This window comes from Verticillium dahliae, genomic scaffold (genome assembly GCF_000150675.1).
Source record: "Verticillium dahliae VdLs.17 supercont1.10 genomic scaffold, whole genome shotgun sequence".
Lineage (NCBI taxonomy): Eukaryota > Fungi > Ascomycota > Sordariomycetes > Glomerellales > Plectosphaerellaceae > Verticillium > Verticillium dahliae.
The window spans coordinates 565,432-587,541 of NW_009276922.1; the positions used below are offsets into that span (position 1 = coordinate 565,432).

General features: G+C 57.2%; 8 protein-coding genes across 8 annotated transcripts in view; 4 read left to right on the forward strand and 4 right to left on the reverse strand.

Annotated features, from left to right (window-relative positions):
• VDAG_05470 (serine/threonine-protein phosphatase 2A activator 1) overlaps nt 1–177 on the forward strand; it is a gene marked incomplete at its 3' end in the record, with an annotated part of 1,446 nt that extends 1,269 nt beyond the window's left edge. Inside the window, exon 2 of the mRNA XM_009652365.1 lies at nt 154–177. Coding sequence (XP_009650660.1) covers nt 154–177 — 24 coding nt within the window. The remainder of the gene's footprint in view (nt 1–153) is intronic.
• Nucleotides 178–1,159: 982 nt separating this feature from the next.
• On the reverse strand, nt 1,160–2,279 carry VDAG_05471 (uncharacterized protein; the record flags this gene model as incomplete). The annotated part of the gene is made up of 5 exons (XM_009652366.1): nt 1,160–1,392; nt 1,454–1,606; nt 1,662–1,841; nt 1,948–2,119; nt 2,235–2,279. 5 exons carry the CDS (start codon nt 2,277–2,279, stop codon nt 1,160–1,162), a joined length of 783 nt encoding a protein of 260 aa, XP_009650661.1.
• An 885-nt stretch (nt 2,280–3,164) lies between these two features.
• VDAG_05472 (uncharacterized protein) lies at nt 3,165–4,402 on the reverse strand (the record flags this gene model as incomplete). Its single annotated transcript, XM_009652367.1, has 2 exons — nt 3,165–4,293; nt 4,347–4,402. The coding sequence occupies 2 exons, from the start codon at nt 4,400–4,402 to the stop codon at nt 3,165–3,167; spliced, it is 1,185 nt and encodes a 394-aa protein (XP_009650662.1).
• Nucleotides 4,403–5,155: 753 nt separating this feature from the next.
• Nucleotides 5,156–7,275, forward strand: VDAG_05473 (potassium channel; the record flags this gene model as incomplete). The annotated part of the gene is made up of 2 exons (XM_009652368.1): nt 5,156–5,307; nt 5,391–7,275. The coding sequence occupies 2 exons, from the start codon at nt 5,156–5,158 to the stop codon at nt 7,273–7,275; spliced, it is 2,037 nt and encodes a 678-aa protein (XP_009650663.1).
• Nucleotides 7,276–7,913: 638 nt separating this feature from the next.
• Nucleotides 7,914–13,549, reverse strand: VDAG_05474 (general negative regulator of transcription subunit 4; the record flags this gene model as incomplete). Its single annotated transcript, XM_009652369.1, has 3 exons — nt 7,914–10,477; nt 11,225–13,296; nt 13,350–13,549. 3 exons carry the CDS (start codon nt 13,547–13,549, stop codon nt 7,914–7,916), a joined length of 4,836 nt encoding a protein of 1,611 aa, XP_009650664.1.
• A 759-nt stretch (nt 13,550–14,308) lies between these two features.
• Nucleotides 14,309–15,319, forward strand: VDAG_05475 (NADH dehydrogenase iron-sulfur protein). The gene is made up of 2 exons (XM_009652370.1): nt 14,309–14,697; nt 14,755–15,319. The coding sequence occupies exons 1-2, from the start codon at nt 14,343–14,345 to the stop codon at nt 15,252–15,254; spliced, it is 855 nt and encodes a 284-aa protein (XP_009650665.1). The 5' UTR covers nt 14,309–14,342; the 3' UTR covers nt 15,255–15,319.
• A 1,806-nt stretch (nt 15,320–17,125) lies between these two features.
• VDAG_05476 (uncharacterized protein) lies at nt 17,126–19,588 on the forward strand (the record flags this gene model as incomplete). Its single annotated transcript, XM_009652371.1, has 1 exon — nt 17,126–19,588. One exon carries the CDS (start codon nt 17,126–17,128, stop codon nt 19,586–19,588), a length of 2,463 nt encoding a protein of 820 aa, XP_009650666.1.
• A 1,210-nt stretch (nt 19,589–20,798) lies between these two features.
• VDAG_05477 (3-oxoacyl-[acyl-carrier-protein] reductase) lies at nt 20,799–21,725 on the reverse strand (the record flags this gene model as incomplete). The annotated part of the gene is made up of 1 exon (XM_009652372.1): nt 20,799–21,725. One exon carries the CDS (start codon nt 21,723–21,725, stop codon nt 20,799–20,801), a length of 927 nt encoding a protein of 308 aa, XP_009650667.1.
• Nucleotides 21,726–22,110: the final 385 nt, after the last annotated feature.

The window sequence follows — 22,110 nt, forward strand, 5'->3', positions numbered from 1 at the left end:
TGGCTCACCAAGAACAATCAGGCCTCAGACTCCACCGCGATGTCTCCCTTCCAGATCTCCGTGACATACAACTTCTCAGTCCACAACACATCGTTTCATTTAAAAAGGATTCGAGCAGACGGCCTTTTAGACTGCCCACCTGCCTTTTCATAGAGTATTGTCATGCACTTCCCTTGATGATTAACTCCTTTTAGCCCTTCCTTCGGGGGGCTCGGATCATGCCCCGTGGGTTGGGAGCGCGGGGCGTGTGACGCAGACGCCGCCGCCGCCGCCGCCGCCGCCATCGTCGCGGGGGGCGGGCGAGGGGTCCGGTTCGACGGATCCGCAGATTACCATGACCAAGGCGCCGTGGGCCAAGTGAGCATTGAGGTAGCGAACGGGGTCGTTAGTGATGGAGCAGCTTGACACTCAGCATGCTGAGGACGGACGGCTATCAAGCGACGTGAGAATACGGCACAGACGCCGGAAAATCTAGACAGCATAGAATCCGGCGGAACAAGGCATGACGAGAGACGATTCAAAAACGTACGCTGAATTGCTGGCGAGAGAGGGTATACAGACTAACGAAACGCGAACGCAACCGCGCCAGGTGGAAAACAAAAAGAGCGAAATCAAACGCTGCCACCAGCTCCACCTTTCGCTTCAAAAATCACGAATCGTAGATATCCAGCTAATCGTCCTCATCCCCATCTTCCTTGAGCTCCACATTCGGTGCCTCTGTTCCAATGATGCTGTGAACCACAAAACGCTGAGGATCTGTTGCCGTCCCATTACGCAGCCGCTCCGTGTCATGACCGCTGACAGGACCGCCACTCGACCCTGCGGATGTATCAGGTTCAGAAGTGGATTCGGTCGGCGAAGAAAGCCATTGTGAGTCCACATCGACGAAATCTTCTTGGCCCCATTCAAAACTCCATTCAGAAATTGGGGCCCCATCGCTGTCCTTGGCCTCATCCACGGTTGGCAGAGTTGTCTTTACAACGCGGACCTAACGCAGCTCCTAATCTGGCAAGCGGGAACGAGTGTGAAAAACATCGGAAAGTGGAACAGTGGAAGAGATGCCGCGCACGCCGGGGAGGCGACTCGAGACGAAGAGACGTGATGCTGGAACCGGAACGGAAGCAAAAGGTGGAAAGGAGGTAGGGCGACGACCGCCTGACTAGGCGGTAGGAGCGTCCTTCTTCACCTCAGTCGCGGCAGCAGGGGCAGCAGCGGGTGCAGCAACAGGCGTAGCAACGGGTGCGGCAGCAGGAACTTCAGTTGGCTGCGCGACAGGCGCGGCAGCGGGGGCGGCAGCATCGACGGCGGGGGCGGCGTCGGTCTTGGCGGGCTCGTCGGGGGTGGCGGGGTTGACCACGACCTGAACGGCAGGCGAAGCGGCAGAAGCCGGGGCTGTGGATGCATGTCAGTCTTGGTCACCTCCAAGGTTTTGCAGCATGGACACAAGGCATACCTGGCTCGGCAGTCGTAGTGGGCGCCTCGCTGACAAGAGTCTTGGGCTCAGGCACCTCAGCAGCCTTGGCCGGCTCAGGCACGGCCGCCGCGGCGGCGGGAGCAGCAGGCTCGGCGGCGGCAGCAGCAGCCGGAGCAGGAGCAGCGGGTTCAGCTTCGGGATGGTCAGTTCAAAGGCGGTCGAGAGGGTGTGCTTCGGGTCAACATACTAGCGGGAGCAGCGGCCGGGGCGACGTCGGTCTTTGTGGGGTCGGCGGCGTTGGTCTTGGTGACCTCCACAGGCGGGGCGGCCTCCGTCTTGGCGGGTGTGGCAGTCGAGTCGGACTTCTGGTGCTTCTTGGAGAAGGCTTCCTTGAGGCGAGCCTTCAAGTTGTCCAAGGCGTGGAGAGCTGCAGAGTGTTAGCAAGCGGTGTGATTGGCAGTGAGCGAGTACAGCGAGCGAAGGACAGTATCGATGTTGCTGATCGGGCAAGACGCCTTGTCTCAAAATGATACTGTGTGGACGGACATCATTGCAGAGAGCAGAGGTATCATGCCTAAGCAGCAAGGTCGGTCTGTCGCGTCTTCGACTACGCCGAGTTCGACTTTGGGATGGATGCGGGTGGACTTGCGAATGCCGGGCATGGTGGGCTGCGAAACAATGGTATTTCGGGATAGTAAGTTGGGGCTGTGAAGCTATTGAGAGAATGTCAGAAATTGGCCGGCGGCACGAGTGGTCTGCAAAGGATGCTCGGGGAGGGTGGAGTGTAGGTGGTGTTGAGAACGACGATGATAAGGCACACTGCAAAGTGACGACGGCAGAGACGCGACCTGATCGTGGCTCGCATGCCAAAGCAGCGTAGGCTTTGCAGACTGCGGTCTACACGAGGCTGAAGGAGGGCTTACCTGGAGGACTGCTGGTGTCTAGCAACAGCAACTTGGCAGAGGGAAGCACGATGATGCAGAGAAGGTCGAGGCAGGAGATGAAGACGGGAAGGCTCGAACAGAAGAAGAGGGGAAGAAGGGTGGACGAGGAGGACGAGAGGCAGCTGTCAGGGAAGTTCAAGCTTTGGTCCCCCTGCTCCTGCCTGCCTCATACCCACTCGCATCGATCGGTGACAGTCAGGCCAGGTCGGGGTCAGGCCAGGTCGGGGTCAGGTCCAGGGTCCCAGGCCTGTCCAAACCTGTCCAAACCCCTCCAAACCTGTCCAAACCTGTCCCAGTCGATCAAGCACCCTATCATGAAGCGCCTCTCGTCTCTAAAACAAGCTCAGCTGAGCCGTGCTTAATCAACCGGCTTATGACATGCAGCTACATGTAGCCACTTTCATTTCCCCCCCGTTTCTCCTCCGGCCCCCTGCCAATCTCCAATCTCGAAATGCCGTCATTCATCCGCCCAAGTCTCGCTGGAGCCACTCACGCTGGAACCTGGGCATGTTTTGGGGGGTCTGTTGGACGAGTGGCCGACCTGAACACCGCCTTAGCGACACCACATGGCGCCCGCCGCCAGGTCTCGAATGGGCCTCTCAGTGGCCGGGCGCCTAGACCGCTGCTCTGCTGATCCCTCGGGCTGCCGCACGAACGAGCTTCATCGGCGCGCGCTAGCCGGCTTTAGCGACAACATTACGGAAATGTCACAATTCAGTACCACAACACCATGCCAAGCATCGCCGACCACATTGTTTCAGATGATAGTATGGACAGCTCAATCTGCCATGCAATGTAATGTGGTGTCAGAGTGTAATCCGCTGCTCGAGCCATTCCCGCACCGCCGCGTCCCCCCTTGCGCCCAACTCGTGAGGGCTGCCCTCACCAACATCAACGACCTTGACCCGCGCCTCCATCTCCCCCTCGGCGTCGAAATCCTCGTCCCACTTCATGCGTTCTTTCAACTCCAGCTTCTCCATGCTCCGCCGCATGAGCCCCGCCAGCTCCTCCGCCTGCGCCTCAAACTGGTTGCCCTTTGCCTTACGCCTACGCACGCTCGTCGTCTTTCGCTTGGCAGTGGAGGAGGTGGTCTTGGCAGTGGAGGAGGTGGTCGCGGCAGCAACGACAGCTGCGTCGTGCACGAGCAACGTCGAAGGGATCCCTAGCGTCGACTTCCGCGGCGGGAACACCAGCGCGCTACGTCTCGGCACCTTGGCCACGCTCGCAGGCATCAAATCTGCCGCCGACCCCTCGAGCCCCAGCGCCGCCATCCTGTCGACGAGCCCCGCAACGGCGACCGTCTGCGTGAACGACGGCGGGATCTCGAGGCCCGCCGTCTGGAAGAAGAGACTCGGGCTCGCGAACGCGTCGAACAGCGAAACCGGCGCACCAAACAGGTCGGGCATGGCGTCCCGCAGGACGCGCAGTGCCGAGCCCTCCTCGGGCGGTGGCACGGGCGTCGTCTTGCCGCGGTAGGTCGTTGGCTTGTTGAGCTTGTGGTCCGGCAGAAACATGGTCCAGTTGTAGACGCCGTTGTAGGCGGCGAAGCCGCGGACGGCCGTGGGCTCGTGCTTGTGAGACTCTGTCAGGGCGAGGGCGGCGGCGAGCGTGGCGCCAAGGTACGTGCCGTAGAGGTAGATGGCGCGGCGCGCCTGGTTCTCCGGGCGGAGGTTCTCGAGGAGCCAGCTGTAGGCGAAGAGAACATCGTGAAGCGGGGTCGGCCAGTACAGGGGCGCCTTGAACTCGTCTTGGGTCGACGGCGCGGTATGGGAGCTCGTCAGGGAGGAAGGCCCGGTCCAGCGGTAGTTGATGACGGCGGAGGGAAAAGGGGCAAGAAAGTCGGGGAGATGGGGGTCTGCGCCGGGTATCGGGGCAAAAGGCGGAAGATGGACGACCAAGGGAACTGTAGACGGTATGTGAGATGTATTGTGGAGGCTGTGAAGAATGTCAGTGGCGACAAACGGTGAGGCATAGGATAGCTGACGAACTCACTCAATGGTGATGCTGCCTGAGGAGCGGCAGGGCACCTCAACGCGGTGGACATCACTTGAGAAGCATCTTCGCTGAGGGGGCCAATGGCTGCGTCTGGGAGATCGCAGAAGCCTTGGCCATTGTGACTTCATGCCCGGGGCCTAGAGTATGCCTCGTGGTGGTCGAGAATCATTGGAGCTCATGAGACGCGAGATGAGTCGAGAAAGAAGACGCAGATGGAGATTGCCTGCTATCGTGCCTTAATCGCAATCGCGTTTTGGCACGGCCACTGTAAAGGAAGAGCCCGTGTGTGGCTGGTGCTGCAGCAGCACCGCCAATCACCACCAATCAGCAGACGCCGGTGGTGCTTCCTGCCTGGTCATCCCACCCGTGTGCGGGCCTTGGCAGGAGCACCTCAGTCACGAGCTCCAAAAGCGGCGACGTCATGGCATTTCCCCCTTCACATGGCAGTAGCTTTGCGCTTCGGTCGTCCCTGCCTCGCCCCTAGCACAAACACGGCATTGGCCTCGACGCGAGGAAATGCCTTCCAGCCCTCAGATGGCGGGATTGCTATGCATGTGATTTTCACCTTCCTCCTCCTTAGCCTGGACAGCTTTGCTCCGAGGAACCCGTTCCAACGACTGCACTCATAACTTACATGCCTCGACACCAGTTGCATTGCTCTGAATACTTATTTGTTCTTACGATCCTCGAGTTTGAGGTCTAAATACGCCATCCCGAGGGGTGGATCGTGGTATCACGATAATGACGCTCTCACGAAGACAGCTTTAAATATATCAACGCCCTCAACACCACTGTCATCACCATGAACGACCCCGACCTAGATGCACGTATCGAGGACCATGTGAATGAGTACCAGGGAGAGAAGAGCCAGAGTCAAGACTACAGTAACGATCAGAGTCAGGAGAAGCAGGACGAGGTGCGGTTCGAGAATGATGGCTTTCATATGACTCCAAGGTACTACCTTTCATTCTTGTGTCCCCTGCCACCACAGCATACAGGGGCGCTCTTGTTCTCGTCTACGGCACTGACATGTCCAGCCGCTGGTGGTTTGCTTCCTCGGCATTCCCCATGATCGCGGGCACCTTGGGTCCCGTTGCCTCCGCCTTCAGCATCTGCGCCCTCGTCCGCTCATGGCGACAACACAGACCTCCAGGCACCTCGATCAGCGATGCCAAATTCGTAGCCGATCCAGAATGGCTCCTCATCATCAATGCCATCCAGCTCGCCATCGCCATCACCTCCAACCTCTTCCTGCTTCTCAACATGGCCCGCCGCGTCCGCTTCTCCATCGCCCAGCCCATCACCATCACCGGCTGGTACATCTCCGCCTTCACCCTTATGGCCCTCCTAGCCACGGCCGCCGGGCCTTTGCAGCTCCAGCCGAGCCATGAGTACATTTGGTCCCAGGCCTTCTTCTACGGTCTCAACGCGGCCGTCCTCTACTTCGTCACCGCCTCCCTCATGGTCGTCACCTTTTACGGCGCCCATACTCGCCGCTACCCGAAGGACTTCCAGCTCACCGCTAGCCAACGCACCCTCATGCTGCAGACCATTGCGTACCTGTTCTATCTGCTCATCGGCGCTCTCGTGTTTGCCAAGCTTGAGGGCTGGATCTACCTCGACGCTGTGTATTGGGCCAACACGACCCTCTTCACTATCGGCTACGGCGACTATTCCCCCAGTTCCACCCTTGCCCGCGCTCTCCTCATTCCATATGCCCTCATTGGCATCGTCACCCTCGGTCTGCTCATCGGCTCCATTCGCTCCATGGTTCTGGAACGAGGCCGTCGCCGTCTCGACGCTCGCATGGTTGAGAAGCGTCGCCGCACCCTCATCCGCAAAATGACCAAACGCGGCGCTGACGTGCTCGTGCCCATCGACAATGCCAACTCGCTGGTGCGTCCATCAACCGGACACTCGTCAGGGTCTGATTCTGAATATAACCGCCGTAAGCAAGAGTTCTCTCTGATGCGCAGGATACAACATGAGGCTACCACGCGCCGTCGATGGATGGCTCTCATCATCTCCCTCTCGGCCTGGCTCGCCCTCTGGCTCCTCGGTGCCCTCGTCTTCCACGCCTGTGAGAAACCATACCAGCCCTGGGACTACTTTGACGCCTTTTATTTTTCTTTCATTTCTCTGACTACAATCGGCTACGGCGAGTTGTCCCTCGTGTCGAACGCTGGCCGCGTCTTTCAGGTCGCCTGGACGCTGCTTGCCCTCCCAACCACAACCGTCATGATCTCCAACGCCGGCGACACTGTTGTCCTCGCTGTCAAGAATGCCGTTCTCGAGCTCGGAAACGTCACCATCCTCCCCGGCGAGCGCGGGTTCAAGGAAGACCTTGCGGTCGTCGTTCATCGCTTCTCTCTTGGCATTGTTTCTTCCGATAAGGCGCCGGCCGACCACGATGCAGAGGACGAGACGCACGCTTTTCCCAAAGAGTTCTCTCACGCTGTGCGTCGCAACACGTCCTCGCTGGCCGCCATGGATGGCAGCGACGGAGACGACGCTGCCGCAGCGTCAGAGTACCACTTTCATCTCATCCAGGCCATCTCCACCGTCTCGACTGCGCTCACAGAGCCCAGCCAGCGACGCTACACCTTTGCTGAGTGGGCCACTTTTCTTCAGCTGCTCGGCGAGGACGAGGCAGACGCATCAACGCACTGTCGCGCGAAACCCCACGAGCACAAGAGACGGAAGCGTAGGCCTGTGCGGGTCGGAACAGGTGAAGCAAAGGCGCCGGGCCCTGACTTGGATTCGGGCGATACGTGGTCTTGGGTTGGTAGCCGGAGCCCGCTCATGGGCAGCCAGGAGGAGAGCGAGTGGCTGCTGAAGAAGCTGACGCAGAAACTGCAGGATGAATTGAAGAGGGCACGGGTCACGGCTCCGGCTAGCCCGGAGTGGGATGAGGTTGTCTAAGGACCCGTGCGTGACTGTTTCTGGCATTTTCTTTTTGCGCATGACGTTTGTGTAGGCTGAATACCCTGTTCGGCGTTGGTTTCTCTTTCTGTACAGTTCAGGAAGATGCAGTGCGGTCATCCGCTTAACACGACAGAGAGATCACGGAGATTCAGATGTAGTGAAATAAGTGAAGACAATGCTATTCGCATGATTATGCAATCCAGCATCCGCTGTAGGGATGCCAGGAAGATGCTCGACCATCTACTTTTCTAATCAGTTGTACAAGTAGCAATACACGTTGGGTACATCTAATTCGTACACACTCCGGTATTACACAAGGGCCTTTTTCATCCATACAAAACCCCGTCATGACCACTCCATACCGAGTATCTCCGAGTCGAGGAAAGGCAGAGTGCAGCAGAAGAGGACAGCTACACCCGCGCCACGACAGCCAACCGCCTGCCGGCCCGCGAGAGGACCTCGACGACGACAGCGACGAGCTGGACGCACGCGACGACGGCGCGGACGAGCATGACGAGGAAGACGCGCTCGATGAGCGCGACGACAGCCCTCACGCCCATGCCGGCGCCCACGCGCAGCGCGCCGCCGGGAAGCATGCCGACGGCGAGGCCGGTCGTGACGCCCGCCACGGCGAGTCACCTCCCCGCCGGCAGCAGGAGGCGGCGGTTGCGCTTGATGACCTGGTTGAGGCCCTTTTCGAGGCGTTCCGTCTCCTTGCGCGCGAGCTGCAGCGCCGTCTCGGCCTCTTCGACGCTCATGAGGGACATGCCGTTGAGGGGCGGCAGCTTGGTCGAGTACTGCTGCGGGCCGCCGGGGCCGGCCGTGGCCGTGGCGACGCCTTCGGGACCACTGCCGTAGCCCACGCCGTGAGGTTGGTGCGGGTGGTGGTGGTGCGGGTGCGGCGAATCGAGGCCGCCAAAGGGAGTCTCGTCCTCGGGCACGTCGCGGAGGCCGCCGGTGCCGCTCTCGGCCGAGTAGATGCCTGCGCCAGCAGCGGCGTCGTGGCCGTAGATCCAGGGCGCCAGCGTGTTGAGGCTTGCGGCGGCGACATCGCGCTTGGTGCCCGTCAACTGGAATTCCTGGGCATTGTTGTTCGCATTGCCCTGCGACTTCCAGTTGCTGGCGAAACCCAGGTTTGCGGTACCAAGGTTCAGGCGCGGCAGCACGAATTGGTTGATGTAGCTGATGGCCTCCTCGCGCTGCAGCTTGTTGACGGGGTCATCGGCGAACAGGCGCTGCTGCTGGGAGGGCGGGGGCGGGAAGAAAGACGGAACCCCGTTAGGCACCGCGCGCCCCTTGATGAGCGAAAAGCCGCCGCCTCGGGGGAAGTGACGGGGCGCGACGAACGCGTCAGGCTCGTCCGTCATCAGGGCGACACGCTTTTGGTAGAATAGGTAGTTCTGTTCCTCTTGCTCCGTCAAATGACGCAGGCAGTCGCCGTTGGGTGTGATGAGTACCCGATGGCCATCGATCACCTTGCGAACCGGCTTTCCAGAAAGAAGCTTCGCATGATCCTTCTCCGTCACAATACTCTTAGTCGAAGGAGGCGGATTGTTGGTGTCGGCGGCGGCGGCGGCAGCACGGTCACCGCCGCGGTTGCTCTGGTCGTTGACAGGCTTCAAGAGCTGCAGCATATCGGCCGCAAAAGACATGCCGCTGCTGACAAGCTCATTGAAGACATACTCTGGGGTTGTCTTGGGATTCTCGCCAACATCCTTCGACTCCTCGGCAACGGGAGCAGCGGGCTCCGGTGAGACAGGTTTTGGCGTGTTCTTCGGCGACGGCGCAACGGCCTTCTCCTTTCCTTTCCCCTTCTCCTGGGAAGCGTTGGCCGTGTTACCAGCCTTGGCTTTCTGGTCCTGCTTTTCACTCTCCGACCTCTTGGGAGGAACTGGGGTGCTGTCGGTCTCTTCCGTCTTGGATTCGGCCGCAGCAGTCGCTGTTGCTGCCGCAGCTGCTGAAGCCTTCTTCTCTGTGATTTTGGCGGCCTTCTCCTTCTTGACCTTTTTCTTGCGGCCTAGGATGGGCGCATGCTCCTCAGGCTCAACAGGTTTCGCAGCCTCGACGATTGCAGCAACCTTGTTAGCTTCCTTGCGCGCCTTGCGCTGTTGGCTCTTGGTGTTGGTCCGGACAGGAGCGGAACCAATCCTTGAGGGCGGCGGGGAGCTGGTGCGAGAGACAGAGATGGACGTGGACACTACCGAGGCGGTATCACTGATATCGTGACTTCCAGGCGTGTCAGGACGGTGGACGCCAGACAGAGCCCGGGTTGCTGCGTTCAGTGTGCCGCTCATAGGTAGAGTGGGTGGCACTTCCGCCTTTGGCGTGTTCACCACACGAAGAGTCTTGGGTGCTGCCTTGACACTTGGGGATGAGACACTGGCTGCTGATGGCGGCGGCAAGGCTGGAAATGCAGCCGAATCAGCCTTATCAGAGGAGACGGTTGAGGCTTCGGCTGATGTTTTTGCCTGGGCAGCTTTCACGGCTGCGGCAATGTTCAGAACAGGCGCTGGCTTGGAATCGGCAGCCTTAGACGTAGGCTTGATGGGCGATTTGGCGAGCGACTTCAAAGACTCAGTTACCTTGGAAGGCGTCGACGGAACTGGCTCGCTATCGGCTTTCGGCTCAGAAGACGCCTTGGTCTCCTTCGTTTCTGTCTGAGGCTTTTTGCTGGGTGTCACTGCCGTTTTGGGCGTGAGGACTGCTGGCACGGCCGGGGCGATCGTCTTGGGTGCTGGGCTCTTGACAGCATCTAGAGCAGGGAAGTCCTCTTCTTGCAGGAGCTTCTTTGACCGAAGAGCTGGCGAAGACGCGGCAATATCCTTGGACAAACCACTCTCGACTGCCAATGCCTTGATATTTTTCTTCGCCTCGGAGCCGGGCACCTTCTTGCGAGGGGTCTGATCTGGTGTGACTGAGCCGACAACGCTCGCAAGTGTTTGCGTTTTGGTAGCCGTAGGGGTTGCGACACGCGCGGGCTGCTGAAGCATCGCAGGAACTACAGGCGCCGCAAGCGTGGTGCGAATGGCGGGTGATGGGTGTCTGTGGGATAGACCCAGCCCTGGCGGCGGACCAGGGGTGGCTGTAGAGGCGCGCGATGATCCGAATCCTTGGATGAACAGGTTCGTATCCAAGGGGTCGTCTGAGACCAACGCGTCAACGGAGCTCGATGCTTCGTCGAGTGAAGGAAGTTCATCATCTACAGTCCAGGTTAGCAACGTCGCCAAAATTGTCATGTAAGCTACCAAAGCCATCCCGCAGGAGGCAACGCGACGGTTCCCAGAGACAGAGCACAGAAAGGACGAGCTAGATACATGTCTGCTTGGTCCGCAAAGATCAAGTCACAGCTCCATCATCGTCTTCCCATGTCCGCCTCCGCGAAAGATCAAATGAGAGCACGAGGTGGACAAAGAGTGTGGGCAAGTTGCTATATTTGACCATGCTCCTCTTCCATCCTCGGCCGAGAATGGTCTGTGGAGTTAACGTACATTGGAGCATGTGGAAGACGATGATAGCTTGCCTGAATTGACACTCGCGCCCCAAGCTGTGCGAGAAGAATCGCCCGGGAAAGAAAGACGGGGTTCAGAGCCGACCAGATGGTCAGCTACGGGCCCCTCATGCCAACCAGAAGAAAACGCCTGATGCAGTCCTTGCAAACCCTCAAAGCGGCCCAAAAAGGGATGCCGCAATGCTCGCTGCCGACTCCATGCGAAAAAAAAAAGTGTTCCGTGAACCCCGCCGGTGCTCGGTTCGCTCCTCGGGAATATCGCATGTCGCGACGCTCTTCATAGTACATGATACGCAAACAAATAAATGAAATGACAATCCTTCAACCTTCTGACTCTCGTGTGCTCTCGTGCTTCATGTTCTTACTTGTGCCCCGTCCGAAACTACCATCCGGACCCCGGGAACCGCGTGTTGTACATCATGTTAGGGTTGTACCCACCTTGGCTCTGTCCACCGAACAGTCCCTGTCCGACTCCGGCGCTGCCCTGCGACTGGTGCTGCATTCTTGCTTGCAAGATACTCGGGTCCGCAAGATCGACTAGGCCACCTCCCCCAGAGGAGGAAGTGTTAGCATGTCTGTGCTTCTTCCCCTTCTTCTTCTGCTGCTTGGGACCAAAGTCTTGGAATGCTCCAGGGGGGTTACCGTAGAGCGACGCCAGGAGACCCGGAGCAGGGGCTGGGGAGGAAGAGGTGGAGGGTGGGTACTGATTAGAAAAGGAAGACATCAACTCACGCTTTGCGGCATCATGAGCCTGGCTATTGGCCGCGCCTCGGCCCCTGATCAAGCTCTGAAGAAGCTCAGCAGAATCCTTTGACGCGGCACCGAAGCCCGCGCCACCGTACCCCTGGCCCTGTCCGAACATGGCCGGCGGCGTGCCTGTCGACTTGAGTCCTGGAGGTGGTCCAGGCATGGAAGACGAGTAGTACTGGCTACCTGGTTGCGCGTGGAAAGACGATGGCATCATCGCAGACTGTTGAGCCATGATCCGCGGGTTCGCAGATACCTTCATCGAAGACGAGCCAGAATTGTCATTAGCAAAACTGAACCTTGATCCCTGGCGATTATGGCCACCGCCCTGCTGCGATGCAAGCGATCCCTGGCCGGGTGTGATGCCGGGGGGGAGGTGGTCACCGAATCCACTCTGGCCTCGCATGTACAGTTGCTGCTGTGGTGTCATGGACCGGCTTCCGGCATTGGATGTTGCCTGGCTGAAGCCGGAGCCGATAGCAGGGCCAAACATGCCGTCCGTGCTACCGCGCTGGATAGGAGGCTGCGCGCTTCCCCGGCGTTGGTCGAATGCTGCCTCACGAGGCGCGTCGCGGTCTTCAGGCTCACCGCCCAGAGCAAGGCTACCACCTGCTTCAGGCTCGCCCTCCGAAAGCTCGACTTGGTCGATTTGCTCTTCCTGGTCTACAGCGAGCCGCGCTTCCTCCTCTTCGCGCATGGCTCGCCTCTTCTCGCCACCACGCATGTCGAACATAGGTGGAGTTTCATTTGTCTCAGTTGAATCGAAACCAGCAAACTTAAAAGGACAGGCTTCCATAGCCTTTAGAAGTGCCTTGAGAATGTTTTCCGGAATGCCAACCTGCTTGGGTTGCTCGACTACCGGACTTGAGGGGCTTTCAGATTGCGAGGAGGTGGACGGTGCTGAGGACTCTTCAGCGGGAGACTCATCGATGGCTTCCGGCACAGCTTCAGCTGTGACTGGGAGTGACGTCGAGATCGCAGGACTCGGAGCCGCGCCGCTAGTAGCATGACTTCCTCTACGACTGCGTTGAGGGTTACGGGCCCAATTCGCAGAGGAAGGCAGAGCAGACCCATCGCCCCCGTTTTCTGATTCATCCTTGCTTGAGGAACGAGCCATGGGTTGAGCAACAGGCGCGGCGGCAGCGGGTGTTGGGCCGGGCGGAGGGCCAGGAGCGGGCGTCGATTGCTGGCGAGAGGCGGATCGAGACGAGCTGCCATTGGGTGGCAGAGGGCGTTGGGTGTTGATGCTGTTCATCGAGGACAAGTCCTGGCGAGTGTAACTGTCTTCTTCCTCTCCCAGCTCATGAAGAAACATGCACTGTCGATTCGTGCATTGCTCATGTCTCAGCCATGCGGAACAGTACTTGGTTGTGCCAAGTTGGGCCCTCAGCACCCTGTCGCCATTCTGAGAACCGTGGACAGCCTGGATGCATCGCTGAGCGTCCTCCTTCTTCTCGAAAGTGACGTAGATGCCGAGAGACTGGTTGTGGCCGTCCGAACTCTTTCGATTGCTGATCGAAATCTTCTGGATGTTGCCGTATTGACCAAAGAAGTCGGGTTTCCTGAGTGTCTTGAGGAGTTCATCCTCTCGAACCGTTGGTGTCAACCCCGTCACGTAAACGAGGTTCTTCTGAACGACCCGGACGCCGACGAGGTTTTTCCGATTCTCTTTCTCAGCTTCACGCTTTTGTACCTCCTTCTGCCGCTGGTCTAGTGCTCGTTTCTTCTGGTTCTTCCGGATATTCGCACTGAACTCGGCAACCCTGTGAATTTGTCAGCTTCGCCGTTGGCGCACGGCAGCGTGTCCTCAACGTACTCTTCTGGTGTCACGACTTTCCACTCTATCGTCTTTTCGTCATACGGTCTTCGGCATGCAGGACAGAGTCCGTTCATGTTGTTCTTGATGTTGTTGAAGCAGAACTGGCAGACCTGATCACCCACAAACGTTAGTCTCCTTGAGAGGTTTCGCCACGACAACGCGAGATGCGAATATGTACCTGGTAGCCACAAGGACATGGTCGGAAGCTACGATCGGAAAGATCGAGTTCTTCTATGCAGAGCGGACTGTTGAAATTTAGCAACGAATTATATGTCGGGTGTCCATCGCAGCCCGAGCCAGTGCCATGCACGATGACACCCTCGCATTGCAGCTAGAACTCTGCCGCAAGGTAGGCTTACCAGTTGTCCTCATCCTCCTCAAAGAACATATCTTGGGGTGCCATTTTGTTGTGTGATCGCGTAAATGATGCGCGCGGGGTGTGGGAGGGAGGTAGGGGGTGGATGTCGGGAAGGGTGATTGACGGGAATCTGTAGAGGGAAGTTGTTCGAATGAAGATGGAAAGCGCCAAAGCCTTTCCGTGGGTCTGCAAAGGGAGCCAGTCAATTCAGGGACTAGCATCTAAATCACGTGATAACTCCTTGAGTGCTAGAGCAACCCTCCCCGTGTTGTCTGGTCCTACTTTCTCGGAATCAACGAAGACACGAGGGCAGCAATGAGCCGCCAAGGGAAAAGAGCTGCATGCCGTGTTGAGAATTGAATAGTGTCTATCAGTACCGTTCGTCTCAGTCTCAGTGACTTTGACTGGGATTCTGGATGGATAGTTGCGTACTGAAGATCGTGCACAGGTCGAAGATGAGAGAGCCAGCACAGCGAATAACGAGCGAGCAAATAAGCAGGCTCCTTAGATGCACCCCGTAGTACCACTAGTGGCTCGCCAGCTCCAAATTCCCAGTCCATTACCACGGCATAACCATCCTGTCAACCTCTCTTCAGACATCGCCAAACCGCACGCAATCATCCACCACCACAATGGCGACCAAGCTGTACCGGAGCCGTGCCCTAGCCAGCCTGCGACAAGCCCGTGTCGCTGAGGCGCGCGCTTTCTCGACCTCCATCCCTCAATTGGTCGGCTACCCCGTTGGCCAGCCGAAGGATGCTCAAAACGTTCGCTCCGCCGCCCGCCAGGAGGCTCCCTCGCCTCTCACGGCACCCGTCGTCAACCCCGCCGACAAGTACGCCACCAAGAGCGACAACTTGCACAAGTATGGCGCCTGGGTCATGGGCTGCCTGCCGAAATATGTCCAGCAATTCTCCGTCTGGAAGGACGAGCTCACCATTTACATCCCCCCCTCGGGCGTCATTCCCGTTATGTCTTTCCTGAAGTGTACGTCCCTCTATCAGTCATTCCGTGACCGCCGATGGGGAAGCTAATTGAGCCTAGACAACACCTCTGCCGAGTTCACGCAGGTCAGCACCGTCACGGCCGTCGATTACCCCACGCGCGACCAGCGATTCGAGATTATCTACAACCTTCTCAGCGTTCGCTACAACTCCCGAATCCGCGTCAAGACCTACGCCGACGAGGTTTCTCCCGTGCCCAGCATCACTGGCCTCTTTGACGGAGCCAACTGGTACGAGCGCGAGGCCTACGATCTTTTTGGAATCTTCTTTGTCGGCCACCCCGATCTCCGTCGTATCATGACCGACTACGGCTTTGAGGGCCACCCCCTTCGCAAGGATTTCCCCCTGACCGGTTACACCGAGATCAGGTTCGACGAGGAGAAGAAGCGCATCGTCACTGAGCCTCTCGAGCTGACCCAGGCGTTCCGCAACTTTGAGGGCGGCACCAGCGCCTGGGAACAGATTGGCGCCGGCGACGACCGCAGGCCCGAGAGCTTCAAGCTGCCAACGCCAAAGCCCGAGGAGGAGCCGAAGAAGTAGAACGGGGTTGCAGTGTATATACCGAACTGACCTCATTGCTAGAATTGAACTTTGTACAACTACAGATTCTTCAGTCGGGCTGGACATTCTCGTGATGTATGATCTTCAGCGCAAGCCTTCTTTGTAATGTAAATGTCTGAAGCTGCGTTACAGTGTGGTTATTATGGAATCAGCAGACTGTCCCTTGTGAGCGTTGTGGTCCTGTTGTCCACATTCAGCCTGGAAACGCTCAAGCTTGATTTATGGAATGAAGTCCTAAACTACAGTGCAGACCGGTTATGCGTCATGAGTTATCTCCAAAGAGTCATTGGCGCATCCCTTAACATTTGTTTTGCTGCGTTCCGCTTCAGAAGATACAGGTAAGGGGAAAACGAGACAGCTCTGAGGCTGGGTTGACAACCGAGCCTGTACTTCTACATATTGTTAGCCCATGTGCAGTTTATAAGCCGTGGACACCAATGTACACATGGCAAATGTGTGAAGAAGAGGCATATTGGGTTCCTTCAATTCTCCAACTCCGAGGGCAGCCAGGGCATCTCGTTTAGCAAAGGCCTCAATTGTTTGGGGGCAAAGAGCGTCCACTCATTGATCACCTTCACGGACGACCGGCGTCCCCGGAATACTGATCAGAAGGCAGATATCTATCAGACTGGCCTGACGGAGTGCCTGTCCTCATTCGATCACACTTCTACAGCTACAGTTTCTTCATGTGCCCTAGACCCGTGGGGAACGCGATTGTCCCCTCGGAAACGCGATTACCGAATCAAGAAAACTCGAAATATCTACCACGCTGCTGATGCCTCATTCTGTATAGCTTAAGTGCCGGGCTCTCACTCCACATTCGACTTTCACTCGGCGGTTAGAAAAAGCAAAGGTCTTCCTTGAGCTTGCCGACACAGTTTCGTGTCTATAGACTTTTGCTAGGTTTCATACACAATCCACGGTTATCCGATGCAAAGAACACGGGTTCTATGGAGGTACTTGGGTTCCCGGTCTTATTTTCGTCTGCTGTGGCGCAATTAAACGTTTTAAATGTTGTTCGGTATCGACCTCGCATTTACGCGAAAGTGTCAGCGCTCGATGATTTTTAGTTCGCTCGGCAAGCGGTAACCCCAAAGAGTCCCATAGTATCACGAGAATACTGCAATAAGTATTAGAGACTTCGCACAACGGATCATCAGGAAATCTCAGCTTACAGCAACATAGCAACGTCATCAGAATCTTAGGTTCACAACATCACGACCATGATAGCTTAGGCTGACATGGCGTGAAGACGGATTGCCCTGGTGGTGTTTCCGAGTTGGAATGCCATCCATGAAGTTTTTCGATCAGAATTTACCACAGATTTGAAGGTGATATTTTGTTGCCATCACGGGTAGTGATCCTGAATAAAGCAGAGTAGTTGCATGAGATGTTTCTTCCACGTTCCTTCAGTTCGTAGGTTCCAGCCAAGAGTTTCGCTTGCCAATACCTCCTGAGAGAACCTTCGTTGCCGAAAATGCACATGTGGCGTTCATGGCTTATGCAAAAATGAACTACGAAAGTCAAACCACGCAAGGCTCAGTGTATGCATGATCAGCCCGGAAGTCTATGTCTACCTACCTAGGTACCTAGACTCTGGCTGTTGGCGAGCTGTCCATGGCCCTGGGAGCGCTGGAGTCAGTGAATGCTGGAAGCGGACGCCGGGGTTAGCGGGGCTACGTCACGAGTCCCCGCCGCAACCGCGTCGGATCTCAGAGTGCCTGCAGCTTAACGCGAAACGCGACTGGCTGCTCCGAAACCACTTTCACCAATGTCATCGTCGCTGACGGTGTACCAACTGACGCACTTTCACTGAGATTCGGATTGCTCGCAGTGGAAATCAATACAGAATGGCGCCAAAAACACGATCCGGAGGACAGCCCGATAGCGAACGCGTCTACCACTCGAGTCCCGCGTTGAAGCAGACCAAGTTCCCCCACAAACGCACCACAATCCGGGGCTACGGCCAAAGACCCAAGAACCTACGACGAAAGATCGCGGACCGCGATTCCTCCCCAGCCGACATTGAAGCAGAGATTGAGACGAAAGCCAAGTCGCCGAAGCAGAGCACCCTCACGCAGTTCAACTGGGTTGACCGCGGCCCGATCGACGATGAGGACGAGCCAGAACGCTCCAGAGGCAAGAAGAGACGCAAGACGGAAGGCGATGCGCCCAACTCTTCACCGCCACGTTCTGCTTTCCACACACAAACCCTGACCCAAGCATACCCGGGACTATCATTCTCTAGTAAGGACGAGGATCCAAGCGACTTGCAGATCGACGACTCTGAGGATGAGAACCTTAGTCTCGTCTTTGAAGATGCAAACGAGAGCGCAGACAAGCCAGGCGTGGACCAGCCCGTTGCCAGCCCGGCGCCTTCTGTAGTACCGCAGACCCCCAAAAACAAGCGTGTTCACAGGGAAGTGATCCCGTCGTCACAGGATTCCCCCCTCACGCCCATGTTGGCTAGATATAGCCCGGCAAACAAGCGATCACCGCTTAAACACAAGTCAACCAACGTCATGGCGCCTCTCCCCGAAGTCTCCGAGGCGCCAAAGCTCCCTCGTCCTCGGACCATGGTCATAGAAGACTCGACGGTCACCAAAAGTCCAACATCTTCAAGTATTGACCCGTCTCCGGGAAAGGAGAACCGAGACCCCCTCACAGTTCACACCGCGACTGTGAAGGCTGTTCGATTTGTCACGCCCCGACCGTCGCAACTTGTGCGTCCACCGCAAAGCCGAGTACTGGGAGAGATCAGCATTCCGGAGGACGAAGTGTCCGAAGAAAATGGTGAGCGGGACGCAAGCCCGTCCCCTCTGCGACGCAAATCAACACCGAAGCCAACGGAGCGTGAGATTGCAGATTCCGAGGACGACTTAGACGAGCTGGGAGAGGCTGATCTGATGGAGGACGAAGACGAGTATGGCGCAGTAGGGCACGAAACGCAGATGCTTGCCGAGGATTTAGTGAATCTATCTGAGAAGTCGTCCTCCGCGGAGGCTTCTGCAGGCAACTTGCCACCCGTGCAACAACGGGTCACGCATGACGAGTCTGATGTTGCCGATGCTGGGCAGGCAACAACCGCAGAACGTGTGAGCGAACCTTTCACGTCATCACCTCAACTTCCCACGCCAAGACCGATATCTCAAGTCACCACACAATCACAAACCCAGACACAGTCGCTGGACGATTTCTCCCAGATCACACCAACACAAGCTCGGAGTCAGCCAACTCAAGCTATGGAAAGTCAGCGAATTTCCTTGGAGCAGATTCACGCGATGGGACCACAGACGGACAGATCCGATATTTTCATCTCCATCCACCCAGAGCATGTCGGTGAGATTATCAAGGGCACCAAAAACCACGAGTTCCGCGGCTACCGAATTCCCAACGTCGTTACCCGCATGTGGATTTACGTCACGGCGCCGATTTCCATGTTGAGGTACATGGCTGTGATTTCCAATTACAAGCAGCCCGGCGAGATTGAGGAAAATGGCCTCGGCAACGCCGAATTCAACGCCGGCAAGAAGCAAAATAGCTTTGCCTACGAGCTGCAAGAAGTCTACGAGCTGAATAATCCTGTATCCCTGGCGGAGATGAAAGAGCATGGGTGGGTTGCTGGGCCTCCGCAGAAGTACAATTACGTACCGCCCACGGTGGTAGGGCACCTGATGGCAAATCTGCGTTGCTCTTTATTTGGAGAAGAAGGAGAAGGAGAAGATCAAGCTGCCGACTTACCTTTGCTCGACGATCTTCCGTCCGAACTGAGCCCGGTGAAACAGCACCACAAACCGTCGAGTCCCTCCAAATACACCATTTCCCAGGAGGTCGAGAAGCAGATTCTCAGTGAAGCAACACTACAAAATACATCAGACCCTGACCTGCTCGTTCCATCGAGCTCAAGCCAAGAACGCCGGCGCGTCTACAATGCAACGCCAGCTGCTCCTTCCCTGAAGCTCCCGTCCAAACTCCCGCCCACACCCTTCAACCGCCTGCCGAACCCAAAACCGTCGTCTGCAGCGCGGCGCTCCGTCAGGCTCTCGCAGGCCACGACAGCGAGCCAGGCCTCGAGCCCGCCGGCGTCGCCTGCCAAGACTACACGGCAGCGGAGCTCGCGAGCTCCGCTGCCCTCGTCGAGCCTGTCGCTTCTTCCCCTTGATGACACGGACAGTCCCATCCAGCTACCAGCTGGGGAATTCTCGCTGGAAACGTCGCAACTGTTGACGAAAAGCCAGATGTTGCCGGACAGCGTGCTGCGGGATGAAGATCCGGTTGAGGATGACGAGGATGTTATTTATGAGACGGACTAGAATTTGTTTATCACGCGGCTGTGGGCTGTTTCTTGCGTCTTCCGAAATGAGTGCGAGGCGTTGGGTGCTTGAGAAAAAGATTGATACCAAGGGCGTGTGCTTGCCTTATTTTTAATGAGATGCTTCTTAATTTGACTGGCCTGTCGAGGCTCGTGATGCTGTTCAAGAGGCACTGACCGTGCCTCGAGGCCTGTGGGTCATGTATGCTGGTACTGCTATTTCTATCTGTGGCTAACAGATTTTACGACTCAGTCATACCCATCGCAGGAGACCCCGTGTTGACAATTCCATTGAATGCAGAGCACCCCGTCTCCTCTTCTCATCGAAAGCAGAGGCCGAGAAATTCATTTGAACCAGCTGCAGCCCATTGTTTCCCGTCAGAACTCCACATCCCACTATGGTGTTCAGTCCCCAGGATCCGCCGATGTAGCCTAACATAGGTACTTCAGGAACATTGAAGTCTTTTCAAAGACATGTAGATATAAAGCAAGCCTGCGGTTCCCTCCGCGTACCCAACCAGGCAGCAAACGAACAAACCATGAGCAGCGCGTGTGGCCGGAACAACAAGACAACATGGCAGCCTCTAGATTCAGGGTTTGACTTCCGACAGTCGGATAATCTGTTGACTCTGAAACTCAAAATCCATAGCAACGCCAGCCCTCGCGTCAGTTCTAATATCCGGAAAGCGTACAGAATCTTGACGTTGACTGTCCATGCACACGCATCGGAGTGGCTGATAAGCCGCTGTCTTCGCTCTTGCTATAACCAGGCCAGGGAGGCTCTAGGCGGCATCGAATTTCAATGGGGCTCGGTAAACCCCATCTCGAAGGTTCAGTATTGAGATGTTCATGCGTTTGCAAGACACTTCAATAGATACATTGCTAGGTTCGAGACGGCACAAGAACAGAAAAACCATCCGACGTGTCTGCACAGGCGTTCAGAAGAGAGATGGCTACATCTCAACATGGACCATGCTGACGGCCCGCGAGGCCGGTCACTGCTTACAGTTGACGTTGGTTTTTCTTCAAGGTTTCGTATACTCCTCGCCAGCATTGATTAAAAACGATAAATAATAGTCATATCATGACGAGCCCTGGCAAACCGTAATCGTCAAAACCATCCTAACTCCATGCACTCGTCCCAAGCATCTGACCGAGCCCGACAATTTTCGTACAAGGTGCCGCCTACCCAAGAGAACACGAGACAGAAATCAGAACATCATCCTCCCGCCGTTCACGGGAACCACGGCCCCCGTCACCCACCTGGCGCCCTCGCTCACCAAAAAAGCCACGACGTCCGCTATGTCGTCGACGTTGCCGAGCCTCTCTCCAGCTGGCGTGCCTCGCGCCGTTTCGAGCCCCAGGTCCTCGCTAGCGCCGTCCTCGTCTCCGTCTTTCACCATGCCCGGACTCACGCAGTTGACCGTGATGCCCCGGCCCATCTCGCCAAACTCCCGGGCCGCAACGCGCGTGAAGGCCTCGACGGCAGCTCTGCTTCCCGCGAGCGCCATGCTGCCGACATCGTCGCCTCTAGCGGCGCTGCCGGACAGGTTGACGACGCGGGCCTCGCGCGCGAGGTACGGGCGCACAGCCTTCATCATGAAGAAGACGGCGCGAGCGTTGGACTCGAAGACGCGGTCGAAGGCCTCGGGGGACGTCGTCTCGAGCGGGGCGGCGAGCTCTGCGCCGGGCCCGTTGATAAGGATATCAATGTGGGAGACCTGGAAGGCCTTGAGAACGTGCCGCACAACGCGGTCGTGGTCCTTGACGGGGTCGGCCTGGATGGCGGTGGCCGAGGAGCCGGCGGCCTCGACCGAGGCGATGACGGCATGGGCGCGGGAAACGGAGGTGGCGTGGTCAAACGTAAAAGCGATGCGGGCGCCGTCCTGGGCGAGGCGCAGGGCCACGGCGGCGCCGATGCCCCGGGCACCACCGGCAACGAGGACGATCTTGCCGGAGAGGGTCATGTCCGCCGGCGGGATCTGGGGCAGGGGCTTGGTCCAGTTGAGAGACAGAGAGGGCTCGCGCGAGAAGCGAAAGGAGGGGACATCGCTGATGATGCTGTGACGGGGCCTCTTCTGGAGGATGAGACCCTCCTGGCTCGGTTGGCTCACCAGGCTCTCCGTTTCAAAGTCCATCGTGGTGGTCTGTGTCGCTTGGGAGGTGAATGGTGCCCTGACTACTGATACAACTGATTGTGATGTTGATGTTGACCTTGATCTTGGCCCTGTTCTGGAGTTGGATCTGGATCTGGAACTGGGGCAGTAGGAGCCGGGATTCCGCCTGAGAAAGTGCGGCGTGGAACAGGAGAACAGGGGCATCATAATAAGCGTTAGGAGCACATGATGTGCAGTGGCGGTATGCATAGCCATCACCCGGCCTTAGTCGAGAAGGCACGACATTCGCCGGGCCCGCATGTGGGGGGGGGGAGGAGGAGATGGGGTAATTAATAATAAACTTTTTTTTTTTTTTTTGTTTTTTTTTAATAGTTGTAATCCCTCAATTTTTTTTTTGTTTTTTTTT